The sequence below is a fragment of the Oscarella lobularis genome, chromosome 12 (assembly GCF_947507565.1).
Source record: "Oscarella lobularis chromosome 12, ooOscLobu1.1, whole genome shotgun sequence".
Taxonomy (NCBI): Eukaryota; Metazoa; Porifera; class Homoscleromorpha; order Homosclerophorida; family Oscarellidae; genus Oscarella; species Oscarella lobularis.
The window spans coordinates 2,398,594-2,411,886 of record NC_089186.1 but is presented as its reverse complement, the minus strand read 5'-3'; the positions used below and the strand labels follow the sequence as shown (position 1 = coordinate 2,411,886).

Below are 13,293 nucleotides of genomic sequence, written 5' to 3'. Positions count from 1 at the left end.
GCGCTCCACGTTGTTGGGCACGTGTCCAATGCAAATACATTATATTCTACGTCTTTGTATACAGTAGTTTTGAGCTAACGTTGCGAAGGTTCTTTCTTACTGACTGAGGCAAAATTGGTCGGCGCTCGGCGATTCGACTCATATCCTCGGCACATTTTTGAAATCTAGCCTAAAAAAGAAATATTTCAAAACTAATAGAGGCCACAAGCGATCTGACCTTATATGGATCTTGCATAGCTACAGGCCAAATCATCGCTAAAAATTCAATAGCACAAGTAAGGCACGAATGGTGTTCGGCCTCAAGTAACGATCTGACGCATTCCACAGCAATACTACCGTTAATAAACTAAAGAAAAGGAAGAACCGCTTGAAAGTATTTTAAAAATACGATCAGACACCTACCCTTTGATTGTACATGGTCCCCAAAAAACATAGAAAATACTTCAGCCGCAATTCTTTTGAACTAGATACACTAGCCTATAGACAAAACGTTGTACACACGTCTAAATCGTTTTAGATGCCAAAATTACCGCGGTTGCTCTGTGAGAAAAACTATTTACATCTTCGGTCAACTTAGAAAAAAGCGGTTGACATTGATTTAAAATTATCCTCCTGAAATTTCCGATTTCTCCATTATCGTAACGAAACTAAATCCATAATCTACTACCTCCCTCTAAGATCTAATAAATCTAACCTGTAATTGCGACAATTTGACAATGAGACGCCCGACAAAGTCCGGCTTCTTCAACGCCTCGTCAATCAAATTGCTGCACAAAATCTTCAGAGCCGATTCGTCGCGAATAGTCGCAACCAATTGGTGCTGGACATTCGCACCGCGAACGAGATCATCGACAAGACGCTTGACGCGACTAAGAACCTTCTCCTCCCTCTATAGACCAAAAGCACGAAAAGAAAAAAGATAGACAATATAAAATCGCTCATGCATCCTATTTACATTATCAGACGACGCAATCGTCGCCCAGGACGACGAAGAAGACCCCGATTTCTCGACTAATCGACTCGCTGACTTCCTGGCACCGAAATCACTGGAGGAATGAGACTCGGTTATCTGTCGAACAATTAATTCTACGCCGTCGAGAGTGAAACCGTCGAGCGCGTCCGCCGCCTCCGTCGCCTGCATCGTATCCTCGTACTCAACAAGCAAACGGCCGTCGCTGAATGAGCGATCAATAACTCGTCCACGTCGTTTCACCAGCTGATCGATTCTAAGAAGAGAAGTAATCTCATCTGCGTTTTCAATGCAAATTTTTGACGTCGACAAATCGAGTTCCATGACTCCGCCGCCGAATAATGACGATGACGATGATGACGGAAGTGACGGCGGCGGCAGAGGTTTCGTCTCCTGGACAACCCGAGCTGTCTTCCACGATCCAATCATCGGAATTTTCGACGCCTTCGACGATTTTTTCTTTCCGGCTCCCTGTTCATCGAGAGTAAGACTGTGTCGCGTCGCCGCTTGAACTCGGAGTTGATGGCCTTCAAGTACGTACTCATTCAACGCTTGTGTTGCATACTGGGCGTCTTCCTCGCGTTCGTACGCAACGAAACCGAATGGGATCTGCCCTTTCATGTGAAGCTGAACGCCGAGAACTTCGCCGAATTGCTCAGCGAGCTGACGCAGTTTTTCTGACGTCATAGTCGGGTCGAAATTGGCGATCCATAGCTGGGTTTTCGAGCGACCTTTCGAGTCGACTCGAGACGGGAGAGGAGCTATTTTGGCGGAAATACGAGGACTTTGATGATGATGATGAAATTCTTGGGGTGGAGACGGGGTTCGGCGTCGTGGCAACGATGGAAATTCGTGCTTTGTTGAGTCGTTCCATGAATTGCCGAGGTCTTGGGACAATTGCTGGGAAAGAGACTCGATTTCTTCATTGGCATTTTCACCGGTTTTCTTCTCATAAGAAAATTCTTCCACTTCTTCTTCTTCTTCATTTTCTTCTGGGTAGAAATTCTCCTGTTGTGGTGGCCACGTGGCGAGGGATTTTGGAACGTTGAGCGGCGTCGTTTCCGGGTCGGACTGAGTCGACGCTCCCGGAGGTGATCCGGAAAACGGAGGCTCGTCATAATAGGAGTTTAAATCGTCGTAATAGGAATAAAACGTGTCGTCACTTTGCCTTAGAGATATAGGTGGTACTTCTACTAAGACAAGATAAAATCACATACTAAATACATATATTTCTTACCCGTATCTTCGATCACGTGGATATTATTTTTATCTATTTTTTCCTCTTCTTTTTCACTTGGCATTACTATGATTTCACCTGAGGGTTTCCCCTTTGTTAGAACGAATACGTCCCAGGTTTCTTCTTGTGCGCTCGTCATGGCAACGCGATCGTTGTCGACGCTGAATTGGTACTTTGTTGTTTGTACGGGAATTTCGTCGGCTTCGATGAGTTTTCGCAGTTCTTCGATTTTTGTGCCTTGATGGGTGCGTATGCAGCCGACTACGTTGCGCGTCTCGTGCAGGCAGATCTTGAGTAGGACGCCGCCGCTCTTCTTTTTCAGCGCTTTCGCGTGGCGTTCCTTGAAGCCGAGCGAGACGAGCGAATCGACGTCGATTCCGTCTAAATCGTCGAGCGAACGAATGTCCTGTTCTTGCAGCGCCGTGGCATATGTCTTTCGCAGCTTGGGATCGCGACAAACTGACTTCACAAGGGCATCCATTTCGCTTTAGCTCTCGCTACCTAACGCTAGCCGGGACCTGTTCTCGTCTACTTCTCGAAAATGACGTCAGCCCTCTCACGTGTTAGCTCTGGTGAGCAGCCGCCGAGGCTTGGGGGCGTGGCGACACGTGCAGGAATGGTATCGTCTGGCTGTACGCGGATGCCCATCGACATTGACCCACCCTCCCTCACAAAAAACTACGAAGTCGACTAACTAGTACTTAGTATACGAGTAATTGCGAACTAGCGTACGTATACAGTACGCGTACGGTACGTATAGAATCTAGCTGCGGCCACGTACAGCGCCGCCGTACTTGCCAGTTATTCGAGTTCGAGTTCGTAAGACGGTCAGTCGTTGTCTTTCGATAATTTCCCGAGCACCGCTTCCCGAGCATCGCGGATCTCTTCGCTGACTTCGAGGAGATGTTTTCGCAAGTTCAAGTGATGCTGGTGCCACTGGAAGCACTGACAGCCTGAGTCCGAGTCGCGCCTTCTCCACTTGAAAAATTCAAGTAGTTTTAGGAAGCTGAAACACATACCGTAGCACGTTGACTCGGACGATAACCCACTAACCCGGCTCGGCAAAAGAAAATGTGCTGCAGCAGCGCATGTCCTTATAAGTGCATCGGGGAAGTCCCTTTGCATAAACAAGGCTCCGATTGGCGGAGCTAATTCGATGTTAACTCCCCGGCGCAAAGTATCTCTGCGGGTCTAGGGCTACAGTGCACTCGATATGCAGGCGACGACACGCACGATTTCTCTACTTTCCGCGATTTTCGCGTCTATCGACTGTTCCCGCGAAGCACTTGGCCCTCCAAGAACGTCAATAGGATCGACGTGGAAAACGCCAAGGCCAGGGCACGTTTGGGAAAATGATCGACGACTTTCTCCAACCGTCTACATCGCCATACTCGCTTCCAATCAAGCTCAAGTGCTACCCCAATTCCTAGCCTACATAGAAAACATCGACTATCCGAAAAACCGAATATCGATAGGGTAGATCCGAACACCCGTAACCCAACCAGTCTAACACTACCGTAACTGCATCACAGCATCTACACCGACCACAACGTCGACGAAACGGCCGCTCTACTCGAGCACTGGTCGAAAAGCGCGCGCTCTCTCTACCATCGCATCGATTACGAATCGTCGAACGAAATCGTCCACGATTCGCATCGTTTGCAATGGACCGAAGAGAGATACGTGCACATATTAAAACTAAGACAACGCAGCTTAGACAAAGCACGCCAACAGTGGGCCGACTACATAATGGTAGCTACACTCGAACACCTCATAGGGGGCCCCAGTATAATTTTCGACCTCTAGTTCGTCGATTGCGATAATTTTTTGATTGAACCTGGAGTTCTTCGCGATCTCATCGCGGAAAACAAGTGAGTTTCGTCATTTATGACGTCATTTAGAAAATATTTCGATCGTAGATCCGTCATAGCGCCTCTCCTCCGAATTAATTCCGAAAAAACCTATTCGAATTTTTGGTGTGGAACGGATGAAAACGTAGGATAAACATTTTCCGCTTAGGATTTTTAGGGACCTCCTTTACTAGGGCTACTATAAGAGAACGGATGACTATATTCCGACGTTGGATCGAGAGCGGATTGGCTGTTTTCCCGTTCCTATGATCCATAGCACTATTCTCATTGATCTGAGACTAGAAGCCTCTGAAAATTTCACCCTCTTCCCTATTCCCTCTTCATATATAGGCCACATTGACGATCTCCTTATTTTTGCAGCGGCTGTTAAAAACTCAAGTAGAATATTAAATAATTATAAGGGGGTTCTCTTTTCTATTCTTGCCTTTATAGAACTTCAAATGTATGTTCTCAATAAAGAGGTATATGGCTACATGTTGCCGGCGATAGACGACTTTCAAACCGTGGAAGAACTCCATCATTATTACGAAAATTATAAGATGACGATACTGTGTAATGATTTCCTATTAATTCTAAATATTTATGTATCCTTACTTGTTTGTATGTTCAGTGGATTCCGGTGAAATACCCGTGTCTCGTTTCCTTCCTCCGTCTCGCGTCAATTTTGATAACCTAGGCTTTTCTAAGGCATGTAGCTCTGAGGAAATTGTGCCTATGACCTAGTCAGTGTTCTCTTTACCAAAGATCTATATGATAAATTTAAAACGGAGACCGGAACGGCGAAAGCGAATGATTTCCGCACTGAGGGAACTGAAATTCGACTACGAAGCCATCGACGCAGTCGACGGCCAGTAAGAGATACCAAATATATCAAAATCGTCTCCAAGGTAACGATGCCTTAGGAATTTAACCGAAGAGGATATCGAAAAGATGGGCATTGTTCCCTTTCCCGCGTACAGGGATCCTATACTTAAGAGGTAAGGCATCAAAGAGTACATAAAATTATTTATCTAATTCCCCATATAAGGCGACTAACTCGCGGGGAAATCGGGTGTTTTTTAAGTCACTACAACATATGGAAAGAAGTAAGGGGACCGTTTTCTTAGAAGAGAATGTTATAGAGCGCTTATAGGTCAACGAAAAAGAATTACAAAGAGTTCTAGTTTTCGAAGACGATCTCAAATTTGAACCCGACTTTCTAAACAACCTCAGGACTCTACTAGAACAGGCAGACGACGCCGTACCAGACTGGGATTTCATGTAAGATCCCAACAGGGGGCCCCAACTAAAAAGTTGAATTTTTATCCTAAGCTATCTCGGGAGAAAACAAGTCTATTATCAGGACGTCGAAGAGGAGTTGGTGCCTGGTGCCGACATGCTCGTCAAGCCGAACTATTCTTATTGGACGCTTAGCTATCTGTTGTCGCTAGAGGGAGCGAGGAAACTTCTCGCGCAGGATCCCCTGAAGAAATTTCTCCCCGTCGACGAGTACATACCCATTATGTTCGACACCCACGATAAGTAAGATTAAATAATTATAATTGATAATGTGTATTGATCTTTGGTGTTTAGTCCTGAGTGGCTTAGTGCGTTTGAACCGCGGAATTTAAATGCTTACTCGGCCGAACCTTTGCTGGTGTATCCGACGCAGTATATTGGGGATCCTGGCTATATCAGCGACACGGAAGACGCGCCGCCAGTGACGGACAATAGTCATGAAGAACTCTAGTAGAAAAACTCATGATTTCAATGTGTTTAATTAATATACTGAGGCTGAGCCCCAAACCTCTGGTAGACTGCGCGAGGGATAGCTAAAAAGAGTCTTACCGTACAAGGGTTCTAATGAGCCGAGCTTACATAACAACAAAATACAGTACAGAAGATAAATGGGCGAAGTTTGTTATTGATATTTCAGAGTCATCTTATTAGCATCGCCCACCATGATGTTTTTACACTTCTTAAAGTAGTAATTGATTGGGCGGACATTTTCTTGATTCTGCTGAGCTTCGTTATCGCATACTATATACAATAAGTGCAATACTGTAGTACTATGTGTGCTTGGAATAATACCTTCTCGCGGCAAATCTTTGATGCTGATGCCCTGGCGGTGCTTGGCTTCCTTATCTACCAATAGCAACACATACGAATAGATTTTGTTTGCTGTTCTCACAATAGCGTACTAGTAGTACCTTTTAGTAGCAAACCTTTGATGTCGTCGTCTTTTGCTAATTCAAGCAGCGTTCCATCGATGAAGTCATAAGAAGGGTTGGCGTGCTGCCTAAGCAGCGTTTTAACGCATTTTGTATTACCCCATCGCACTGCATAGTACAAGGGAGTCATTCCCAGTCCCGATGGGGCATCAGGGTCTGCCTCTTTGTCCAAGAATAGTAAGAGCATGTCGTGACTATCACTGAGAACGGCCTGGTGTATGGGAGCCACGATCCAAGTGCACTCGATAACGCTTGCCCCCGCAGAGAGAAGCTCCTTGCATCGCTTCATGTCGCCCATCTCCGTGACTTTCCACAGTAAATAATTTTTCCAAAATTGCTTTTCCCCTCCGACGAGACGGTCTTCGTTATCATCGATAATCACTTTCCAGAAGTGCTCGAAAATCTCGTCACTAAGCAACCAAAGCTACAAGTAGTTTCTCTAACAAAAAACTTACGTGAAATTGAGTCGAGAGAAGCGATCATCAATCAGCCTCGCAATGAAGTCATTGGTGAAATCCCAGGGAGAACAGCGATGTTTGTTCGCGCCGTTAGATAACAGCAATTCAGTGGACTTGTGACTATTCCAAGCGACACTCCAGAACAACGGCGTTAGACCAAAATCATCTGGAACTTCAGGAGAAACTTTGGCCTCAGTAAGGAGTAGCCTAATGACGTCAACGTGCTCGGAAGCGACAGCTCTGTGCAAGGCGGTCAACCCCGCTATTTTATATTGAGGATCGCCATGTTTGAAGCAAAGGAAATTCTCCACAACATCGACGTTGTTCCATACGGCTGCCCACCAAAAAATTTCGCTCTTAGCCTGCTGCAATAGCTTGGGTAGATTCTTCTTTTTCTCTCCGAAGTCCGACAGCCAGCGGTTCACGTCGTCAACGGTTCCCCGTCCAATATCGCTAAAATTTACCCCCTACAAACACCTGATCCGTATAAGAGTACATCGAATCTAACCCAGGAACAACTTTGTCACTTCCTTTAACTACCCGCTTCTTTCGAAACGCTGTTGGCGCGCCCAGCTTCCTCTTCTTACTCTTGCCGCCTTCCATTTGAGTATGCGTCTCACACCTCTGACGTAAACATCCGAGGGACTCGGGTGATCCCCCACAGTAGTGCGCTACAAACAATTAACATATGCCTTTCCGGCTAAAGTATTCCGTATCGAAAAAAAAAGAATAGATCGTGTCCCACCAAAAACCCATATCATATAAGATGAGGTGAGTAACTTTAGAGCTGTGTATCAATCTTTCAAGAACCCAAAATCGGAAAGTAGAATCCTATCCTCTAAATACACTAGCCTACGGTACGCTCTTTTTTAAAACGAAACGCGACGTGAAATTTCAGCTAAAATTGCCGAACCTTCCTCCCTGATCGCCGCCCGCACCGGCGGCGGCGGCACCCGCCGGGCTAACCCCCTGCCGTTTACTACGCGGAATCTCGCACATTTCACAACGCGTCAAAGCGGGATGATTGTGAAACGAACAATGCTCGCAAGCCCAATGAGATTCTAATAGGAAAAAATAAATATGGGTTATTATTAATCTTGATATGACCTTCCGGTGTCGAACTAGTTTCACCCCGTTCTAGGAAGAGAAAATAGAAAAATTAATATTTTGATTAATATTACTTACGTCTAGCGGCTTTTAGCGCTTGACACTCCCGTCTCATATCGTGAACGGTCGTCTCGAGACTCTGCACTTCGGCACGAAGAACATCAAGATCCTCATCCTAAAAAATAATTATAATTAAAAATTTTTTCAAATTTTTTCCTGAGCTTACTGATGGAATTCCTGAATAGTCAGATACGAGTTCGCTGTGCTGCTGCTCTGTGCAAGGCGGTCAATCCCGCTATTTTATGTTGAGGATCAACTGGTTTAGAGCGAAGGAAATCCTTCACAACGTCAACGTTGCCCCATCGGCATGCCCACCAAAAAATACCGTTCGTCGCCTGCTGCAATAGCGTGGGTGAATCGTTGTTCTTTTGGCTGAAGTCCGACAGCCAGTGGTGCACTTCGTCAACGGTCTTCCGTCCAATGTCGCTAAAATCGACCACTGTGAGCACCCGATCAGTAAAACAGCACATCTATACCCAGGAACGACTCTGACGCTTCCTCTAACGGGCCTCTTGCAGTGCCTGTTGCTCAACACCGCTATTTCCTCGCCCAACTTCCTCATGGTGTGAGCTAACTTTCACTGAGCATGCTCGCCGCGAGTGAGGTAACAATAGGCATTAGCCAATAAGAATTCAAAGACGCGTTCTTCGAAATGTTTTTGGCTCTGATTAGATCAGATGTCATGTAAATGCCACGTTATCTCGCGAGAAAAAGGCTAAACTTTCATATAAGTCTGGGGCTATTTTTTTGGCATATCGCAGATTCGCAGATAATCGGCCTAAAAGACTGAAACCCGACTGCAGCTACGGACGGCAGTCATGATGAACTCTAGTAGAAAAAACTCGTTTCAAGCTCATGATACAGTAATAAACTGAGGCTATTTCTAATGCTACTGTAGCTGGTACATACGCGAGGGATAGAAAAGGGCTAGCTAAGGGCTAGGAGCTAGGCAACACGGTCTTCAGCTTACATCATAACAAAGAACATAACACGTACAGTACAGAAGATAAACGCGCGCAAACTTATGCTGTTTCCAATAGGCCCTTCTCCATCTTAGCCATCATATTGATACCAGAACCAGCCGCAGTGTTTTCACACTTCTTGAAGTTGAAGTTATTTATAGTGACTGATTTCAATTGACTGCGCTCAGATTTTTTATCATGACGAACACGCATGTATCCTAGAAATAATAGTCATAGCACCCCGTAACTTGCTGTGCATGGAATAGTACCTTGTAAAAGACGTATCATGTCTTCTGTCTTTGCTGATTCGAACGGAGTTCCGTCAACAGTGCGGTAAGAAGGATCAGCTCCGTGATCAAGCAGCAGTTTAGCGCATTTTTCATTGCCTCGTCGTACTGCATAAAACAGTGGAGGAATACCCAATCCCGATAGAACATCAACGTGATCCGTCCCCAGAAAACGCAAGAATAGTGCGAGCATCTTGTGATTTTCAGACGCAACAGCTTGATGCAAAAGGAGATACAATCCAAGCGAACTCCGTGACACTGGCTCCTAGAGACAGAAGTTCGCCGCATAGCGTCATGTCCCCCTTCTCGGCAACTTTCCACAACAAATAATTTTTCCAAAAGTTCCTCTCATCTGGGGCAAGTTTGTCGTCGTCTTCACCAATAATCACCTTCCAGAAGTGATTAAAAATCTCGTCACTAGGCAACCACGGCTTCAATTAGTTTGATTTAGAACTCAAATGAAAACTCACGTGAAGTTGAGTTGAGGGTCGCGATCAATGAGCCCTGCAATGTAGTTACTTGTGAACTTCCAGGGAGAACAATGTTGTTTGTTTGCCCCCCTGCGCAATAGCATATAAATAGATTCGCGTCTATTCCACGCGACACTCCAGAACAATGGCGTTAGCCCGAAATCATCTGGGACATCCGGAGAAATTCCCGCCTCAAGGAGAAGCTTTATAACAAGAATGTACTCGTAGGCAACGACTCTATGCAAAGCGGTCAACCCGGCTATTCGATGTTGAGGGTGGCCTTGTTTTAAGCGAAGGAAATCCTTCACAACATCAACGTTCTCCCATCGGGAGGCCCACCAAAGGGCCTCGCTCTTCGCCCGCTGCAATAACTTGGGTGAATCCTCGTTCTTTTGGCTGAAATTCACCAGCCAGCGGTTCACTTCGTCGATGGTCCCCTTCCCAACCCAACTAAAATCGACTATTATAAACACCCGACCAGAGAAACAATACTATACCCAGGAACGACTCTGCTGCTTCCTTTAGCTACCCGCTTGCTGGGCGTCGGCTTCGCCATCTTACTGTCTGCCATTCGGCAAAAGATGAGTACAAAAGATGAGTGCGACTCACACCTCCAAGTAAACAACCTGAGGCGTGAGGGGTACTAGGGAGATTCCCCCGAACTTATGACGTCTTCTCTTTACGATTAGCATACGTCTTTCTAGTGCTCCAGTATTCCGTATCGAAAAAAAATACTAAAGATCGTGGCCCCACCAAAAAAAACCCACATAAGATGCGATGAGTAACTTCAATCCAACCCAAAAAATCGGAAAGCAGAATCCTATATCCTCTAAATACACTAGCCTACATACGCTCTTTTTTTAAAACGAAACGCGACATGAAATTTCAGCTAAAATTGCCGAACCTCCCTCCCTGATCGCCGCCCGTACCGGCGGCGGTGGCGGCGGCACCCGCCGGGCTAACCCCCTGCCGTTTACTACGCGGAATCTCGCACATTTCACAACGCGTCAAAGCGGGATGATTGTGAAACGAACAATGCTCGCAAGCCCAATGAGATTCTAATAGAAAATAAAAATAAATATGGGTAATTATTATTAATCTTGATATGACCTTCCGGTGTCGAACTAGTTTCACCCCGTTCTAGGAAGAGAAAATAGAAAAATGAATATTTTGATTAATATTACTTACGTCTAGCGGCTTTTAGCGCTTGACACTCCCGTCTCATATCGTGAACGGTCGTCTCGAGACTCTGCACTTCGGCGCGAAGAACATCAAGATCCTCATCCTAAAAAAATAATTATAATCAACATTTTTTTGAATTTTTTTTCCTGAGCTTACTGATGGAATTCCTGAATAGTCGGATACGAGTTCGCTGTGTTGCTGCTCCTTTTCCCGTACTTCCTGTTCGAGTTGCCGTAGCGACTCCTGAGTTTGATACACACTCTAATAAAAATAAATAAATAAATCCATATATGTTAAGATATTTATCTGACTTGACTCATTGCTTCTAATCTCGCTCTCTGATGAAGCAACAAAGCTAATAAGAAAAAATCAAATTTTTGAATTTTTCATAAATTGAATTTTTCGCGTCATACCCTGTACGTAGGCGTAATCTGGCGAAGTGGGACTTAGGGCCTGATTGGGATCATGATTCGACGTCACACTATCTAAAAACAAAAAATTTAAAAAAATTATTTATTGTGATGACGCTTCGATTTCTCACTTTGCTTTCGATAAGGCGTTTTCACGTCCCAGTTGTTCTTCTCCTCGCCGTTGTAGAGGTCTTCGGATAGGAGAGACTGTACGCGCGCGACATCGTTATTGTTCTACAAAGGGGCTCCCTTTTTTCCTCCCTTTCTCTTCGTTATTCGCTGCCGAAACTTACGCGCGCGAGCAAGTTCGATATCGTCTCCGATGCGAAGTGCGGAAAGCGCTCGCAGAGGCTCGCTAGCTTGCGCGGATCGACGGCCATTCGATATCGAAGATTTTTCCCAAGTCTACGGGGACTCGTCGCCTCGACGCGCGCTAGTGGAGCATGGGCGACAACGAGGAGAAATTCGACGCTATTCTCATCTCTATTGCACGTCAGCACGAAGGCGGCATCGAAGAGGTGCGTCGTAGAGTTGCGCTATCGATTGCGAGCGATTGTTTAGCTGCTCGACACGTTTTTCGGCTTCCTTCGACGAAAAACCGATTTCTTTGCTGGCGTCGGAAAAGAAAAAGCAGAAAAGGTGCATTCTGCAGATTAAAAATATTCTCAACGCGATTGGGGGCTTCCTTAGATGGTTCTAGCGAAATTTCGCGAACATCAAAAAATCGCACAGGTGACGTCAAATTCCGCTTAATTATTTACCTATTTGAAGATTTAATTTAGGCGAAGATTAAAGCTGAGGAAGACGCTAGACGAGCCGAAGAGGAAGCGGCTAAAAAACGAAAAGCAAAGAAAGCAGAATCAGGCCCAAAAATCGTAGAATTACCAGATAAAGACGAAGAAGAAGTCCCAGCGGCTAAAACTCCAAAAAAATCGGAGGATACGAAACCAGCAAAAGAACCAACTCCACCCACTGAAGAATCGAAATCAAAAGACCAAGATTCAGATGTAAGATGAGCATCTCCAATATTTTAATTAATTAATTAATTAATAGAGTGAGACTGATCCTGAGGAGAAAGGAAAGCTGAGGCCTAACTCTGGTAACGGTGGTGACTATGACCACTATAAATGGACACAGGTATTGTGTACCTATATAGACTCTTTCTCCTATTAGACCTTTCTTTGCTAGACCTTAGGTGAAGTTGATGTGCACGTTCCCCTCAAAGCTTCCTTTCCCGTTCGAAGTCGCGACGTCGTTTGCAACATTCAGCAGAGCGTCAGTCCAAACAAAAATCAATAATTGGTTTATTTATTTATTTTTGCAGCATCTTACCATTGGGCTCAAGGGCTTTGATCCAATAGCAAAAGGTCCTCTTAACGGAAAGGTATAGTAATGTCTGCTACAGTGTATCAGGACGGATACCCCTATAGGTCAAAGTAGAAGAAAGTTTTTGGACTCTCGAAGATAAGAAACTCGTTGTTATTCACTTAGAAAAGGTATACGTTCCTTGAAAATTCAAAAATCTTCACGCGTCTCCCCCCTCAGATTAATAAGATGCAGTGGTGGAATAAGGTCATTGATTCAGACCCTGAAATAAACACAAAGAAAGTCCAGCCAGAAAACTCTAAGGTAACAAAGCATAGGGGGAGGGGATGGTCTTATTTCTCATCTATTTTAAAAGCTTGGCGATCTTGATTTGGAGACGAGAGGCATGGTGGAGAAAATGATGTACGATCAGCGTCAAAAAGAGGTAAAATAGAAATTCAAATCGTGAGCCAATGAGATGAGATTTTTCCTAGATGGGATTGCCTACGTCAGAGGACCAAAAAAAGCAGGACATGCTAAAAAAGTGAGCCGGAAATTTTCACCCCACCTTACCGGCACTGCAATTTCAAATTTTCAGATTTATGGAACAGCATCCTGAAATGGATTTCTCAAAGGCGAAGATATCATAAAAAAGGATCCTTACGTGAAACGAACGTACTTACATGCGCATGCAATTCTTGTCTTCAGCTGGAAAAATCATAAATAAAAGACACCCGAAAATAATCTCTTACGTCCAAGCGTTG

The 13,293-nt window shown here is 44.9% G+C and overlaps 5 protein-coding genes and 1 long non-coding RNA gene across 8 annotated transcripts; 2 read left to right on the top strand and 4 right to left on the bottom strand.

Annotated features, from left to right (window-relative positions):
- Positions 1-18: 18 nt before the first annotated feature.
- On the bottom strand, positions 19-2,720 carry LOC136193746 (uncharacterized). 2 transcript variants are annotated; one of them, XM_065982702.1, is made up of 7 exons: positions 2,208-2,720; positions 956-2,163; positions 695-889; positions 531-647; positions 403-477; positions 218-346; positions 19-169 (listed from the first exon to the last, which is right to left on the bottom strand). In XM_065982702.1, the coding sequence occupies exons 1-7, from the start codon at positions 2,686-2,688 to the stop codon at positions 47-49; spliced, it is 2,328 nt and encodes a 775-aa protein (XP_065838774.1). In that variant the 5' UTR covers positions 2,689-2,720; the 3' UTR covers positions 19-46. The 2 variants fall into 2 exon arrangements, with proteins under 2 accessions (XP_065838774.1, XP_065838776.1); XM_065982704.1 differs by having other exon boundaries at positions 956-2,160.
- A 669-nt stretch (positions 2,721-3,389) lies between these two features.
- On the top strand, positions 3,390-5,920 carry LOC136193543 (procollagen galactosyltransferase 1-like). The gene is made up of 13 exons (XM_065982454.1): positions 3,390-3,683; positions 3,740-3,959; positions 4,014-4,078; positions 4,127-4,202; positions 4,252-4,456; positions 4,511-4,630; positions 4,689-4,760; positions 4,818-4,929; positions 4,981-5,055; positions 5,106-5,163; positions 5,211-5,338; positions 5,390-5,599; positions 5,651-5,920. Exons 1-13 carry the CDS (start codon positions 3,421-3,423, stop codon positions 5,805-5,807), a joined length of 1,761 nt encoding a protein of 586 aa, XP_065838526.1. The 5' UTR covers positions 3,390-3,420; the 3' UTR covers positions 5,808-5,920.
- On the bottom strand, positions 5,826-8,484 carry LOC136193544 (ankyrin repeat and SOCS box protein 3-like). 2 transcript variants are annotated; one of them, XM_065982455.1, is made up of 10 exons: positions 8,390-8,484; positions 8,239-8,339; positions 8,080-8,191; positions 7,932-8,028; positions 7,854-7,883; positions 7,255-7,807; positions 6,744-7,199; positions 6,268-6,698; positions 6,149-6,202; positions 5,826-6,097 (listed from the first exon to the last, which is right to left on the bottom strand). In XM_065982455.1, the coding sequence occupies exons 6-10, from the start codon at positions 7,347-7,349 to the stop codon at positions 5,979-5,981; spliced, it is 1,155 nt and encodes a 384-aa protein (XP_065838527.1). In that variant the 5' UTR covers positions 7,350-7,807; positions 7,854-7,883; positions 7,932-8,028; positions 8,080-8,191; positions 8,239-8,339; positions 8,390-8,484; the 3' UTR covers positions 5,826-5,978. The 2 variants fall into 2 exon arrangements, with proteins under 2 accessions (XP_065838527.1, XP_065838528.1); XM_065982456.1 differs by having other exon boundaries at positions 8,080-8,169.
- Positions 8,485-8,794: 310 nt separating this feature from the next.
- Positions 8,795-10,116, bottom strand: LOC136193547 (uncharacterized). The gene is made up of 3 exons (XR_010671375.1): positions 9,633-10,116; positions 9,145-9,579; positions 8,795-9,093 (listed from the first exon to the last, which is right to left on the bottom strand). It is a non-coding gene; the product is annotated as an uncharacterized lncRNA (long non-coding RNA).
- A 289-nt stretch (positions 10,117-10,405) lies between these two features.
- On the bottom strand, positions 10,406-11,777 carry LOC136193546 (TGF-beta-activated kinase 1 and MAP3K7-binding protein 3-like). The gene is made up of 8 exons (XM_065982459.1): positions 11,518-11,777; positions 11,356-11,458; positions 11,228-11,299; positions 11,126-11,169; positions 10,971-11,075; positions 10,821-10,917; positions 10,743-10,772; positions 10,406-10,690 (listed from the first exon to the last, which is right to left on the bottom strand). The coding sequence occupies exons 1-8, from the start codon at positions 11,602-11,604 to the stop codon at positions 10,518-10,520; spliced, it is 711 nt and encodes a 236-aa protein (XP_065838531.1). The 5' UTR covers positions 11,605-11,777; the 3' UTR covers positions 10,406-10,517.
- On the top strand, positions 11,644-13,273 carry LOC136193545 (nuclear migration protein nudC-like). Its single transcript, XM_065982458.1, has 12 exons — positions 11,644-11,742; positions 11,786-11,863; positions 11,915-11,956; positions 12,007-12,231; positions 12,278-12,361; positions 12,413-12,499; positions 12,549-12,608; positions 12,655-12,720; positions 12,770-12,853; positions 12,906-12,974; positions 13,024-13,073; positions 13,128-13,273. The coding sequence occupies exons 1-12, from the start codon at positions 11,668-11,670 to the stop codon at positions 13,177-13,179; spliced, it is 972 nt and encodes a 323-aa protein (XP_065838530.1). The 5' UTR covers positions 11,644-11,667; the 3' UTR covers positions 13,180-13,273.
- The last annotated feature ends 20 nt before the right edge of the window (positions 13,274-13,293 follow it).

What these genes read in the sequence shown, in the direction of transcription:
- LOC136193543 (XM_065982454.1), top strand. Translation starts at nt 3,421, where the DNA reads ATGCAGGCGACGACACGCACGATTTCTCTACTTTCCGCGATTTTCGCG. An exon ending in GATCTCATCGCGGAAAACAA is followed by an intron (nt 4,079 to 4,126) that starts GTGAGTTTCGTC and finishes TTTCGATCGTAG; the next exon opens with ATCCGTCATAGCGCCTCTCC. An exon ending in ACTACAACATATGGAAAGAA is followed by an intron (nt 5,164 to 5,210) that starts GTAAGGGGACCG and finishes GAGCGCTTATAG; the next exon opens with GTCAACGAAAAAGAATTACA.
- LOC136193545 (XM_065982458.1), top strand. Translation starts at nt 11,668, where the DNA reads ATGGGCGACAACGAGGAGAAATTCGACGCTATTCTCATCTCTATTGCA. An exon ending in ACCACTATAAATGGACACAG is followed by an intron (nt 12,362 to 12,412) that starts GTATTGTGTACC and finishes TTTCTTTGCTAG; the next exon opens with ACCTTAGGTGAAGTTGATGT. An exon ending in TTTGCAACATTCAGCAGAGC is followed by an intron (nt 12,500 to 12,548) that starts GTCAGTCCAAAC and finishes TTATTTTTGCAG; the next exon opens with CATCTTACCATTGGGCTCAA.
- LOC136193544 (XM_065982455.1), bottom strand. Translation starts at nt 7,349, where the DNA reads ATGGAAGGCGGCAAGAGTAAGAAGAGGAAGCTGGGCGCGCCAACAGCG. An exon ending in AGTGACAAAGTTGTTCCTGG is followed by an intron (nt 7,200 to 7,254) that starts GTTAGATTCGAT and finishes GGTAAATTTTAG; the next exon opens with CGATATTGGACGGGGAACCG. An exon ending in TTCTCTCGACTCAATTTCAC is followed by an intron (nt 6,699 to 6,743) that starts GTAAGTTTTTTG and finishes TTGGTTGCTTAG; the next exon opens with TGACGAGATTTTCGAGCACT.
- LOC136193546 (XM_065982459.1), bottom strand. Translation starts at nt 11,604, where the DNA reads ATGGCCGTCGATCCGCGCAAGCTAGCGAGCCTCTGCGAGCGCTTTCCG. An exon ending in GATTAGAAGCAATGAGTCAA is followed by an intron (nt 11,076 to 11,125) that starts GTCAGATAAATA and finishes TATTTTTATTAG; the next exon opens with AGTGTGTATCAAACTCAGGA. An exon ending in ACTATTCAGGAATTCCATCA is followed by an intron (nt 10,918 to 10,970) that starts GTAAGCTCAGGA and finishes TTATTTTTTTAG; the next exon opens with GATGAGGATCTTGATGTTCT.
- LOC136193746 (XM_065982702.1), bottom strand. Translation starts at nt 2,688, where the DNA reads ATGGATGCCCTTGTGAAGTCAGTTTGTCGCGATCCCAAGCTGCGAAAG. An exon ending in CGATTGCGTCGTCTGATAAT is followed by an intron (nt 890 to 955) that starts GTAAATAGGATG and finishes TTTGGTCTATAG; the next exon opens with AGGGAGGAGAAGGTTCTTAG. An exon ending in CTATGCAAGATCCATATAAG is followed by an intron (nt 170 to 217) that starts GTCAGATCGCTT and finishes TTTCTTTTTTAG; the next exon opens with GCTAGATTTCAAAAATGTGC.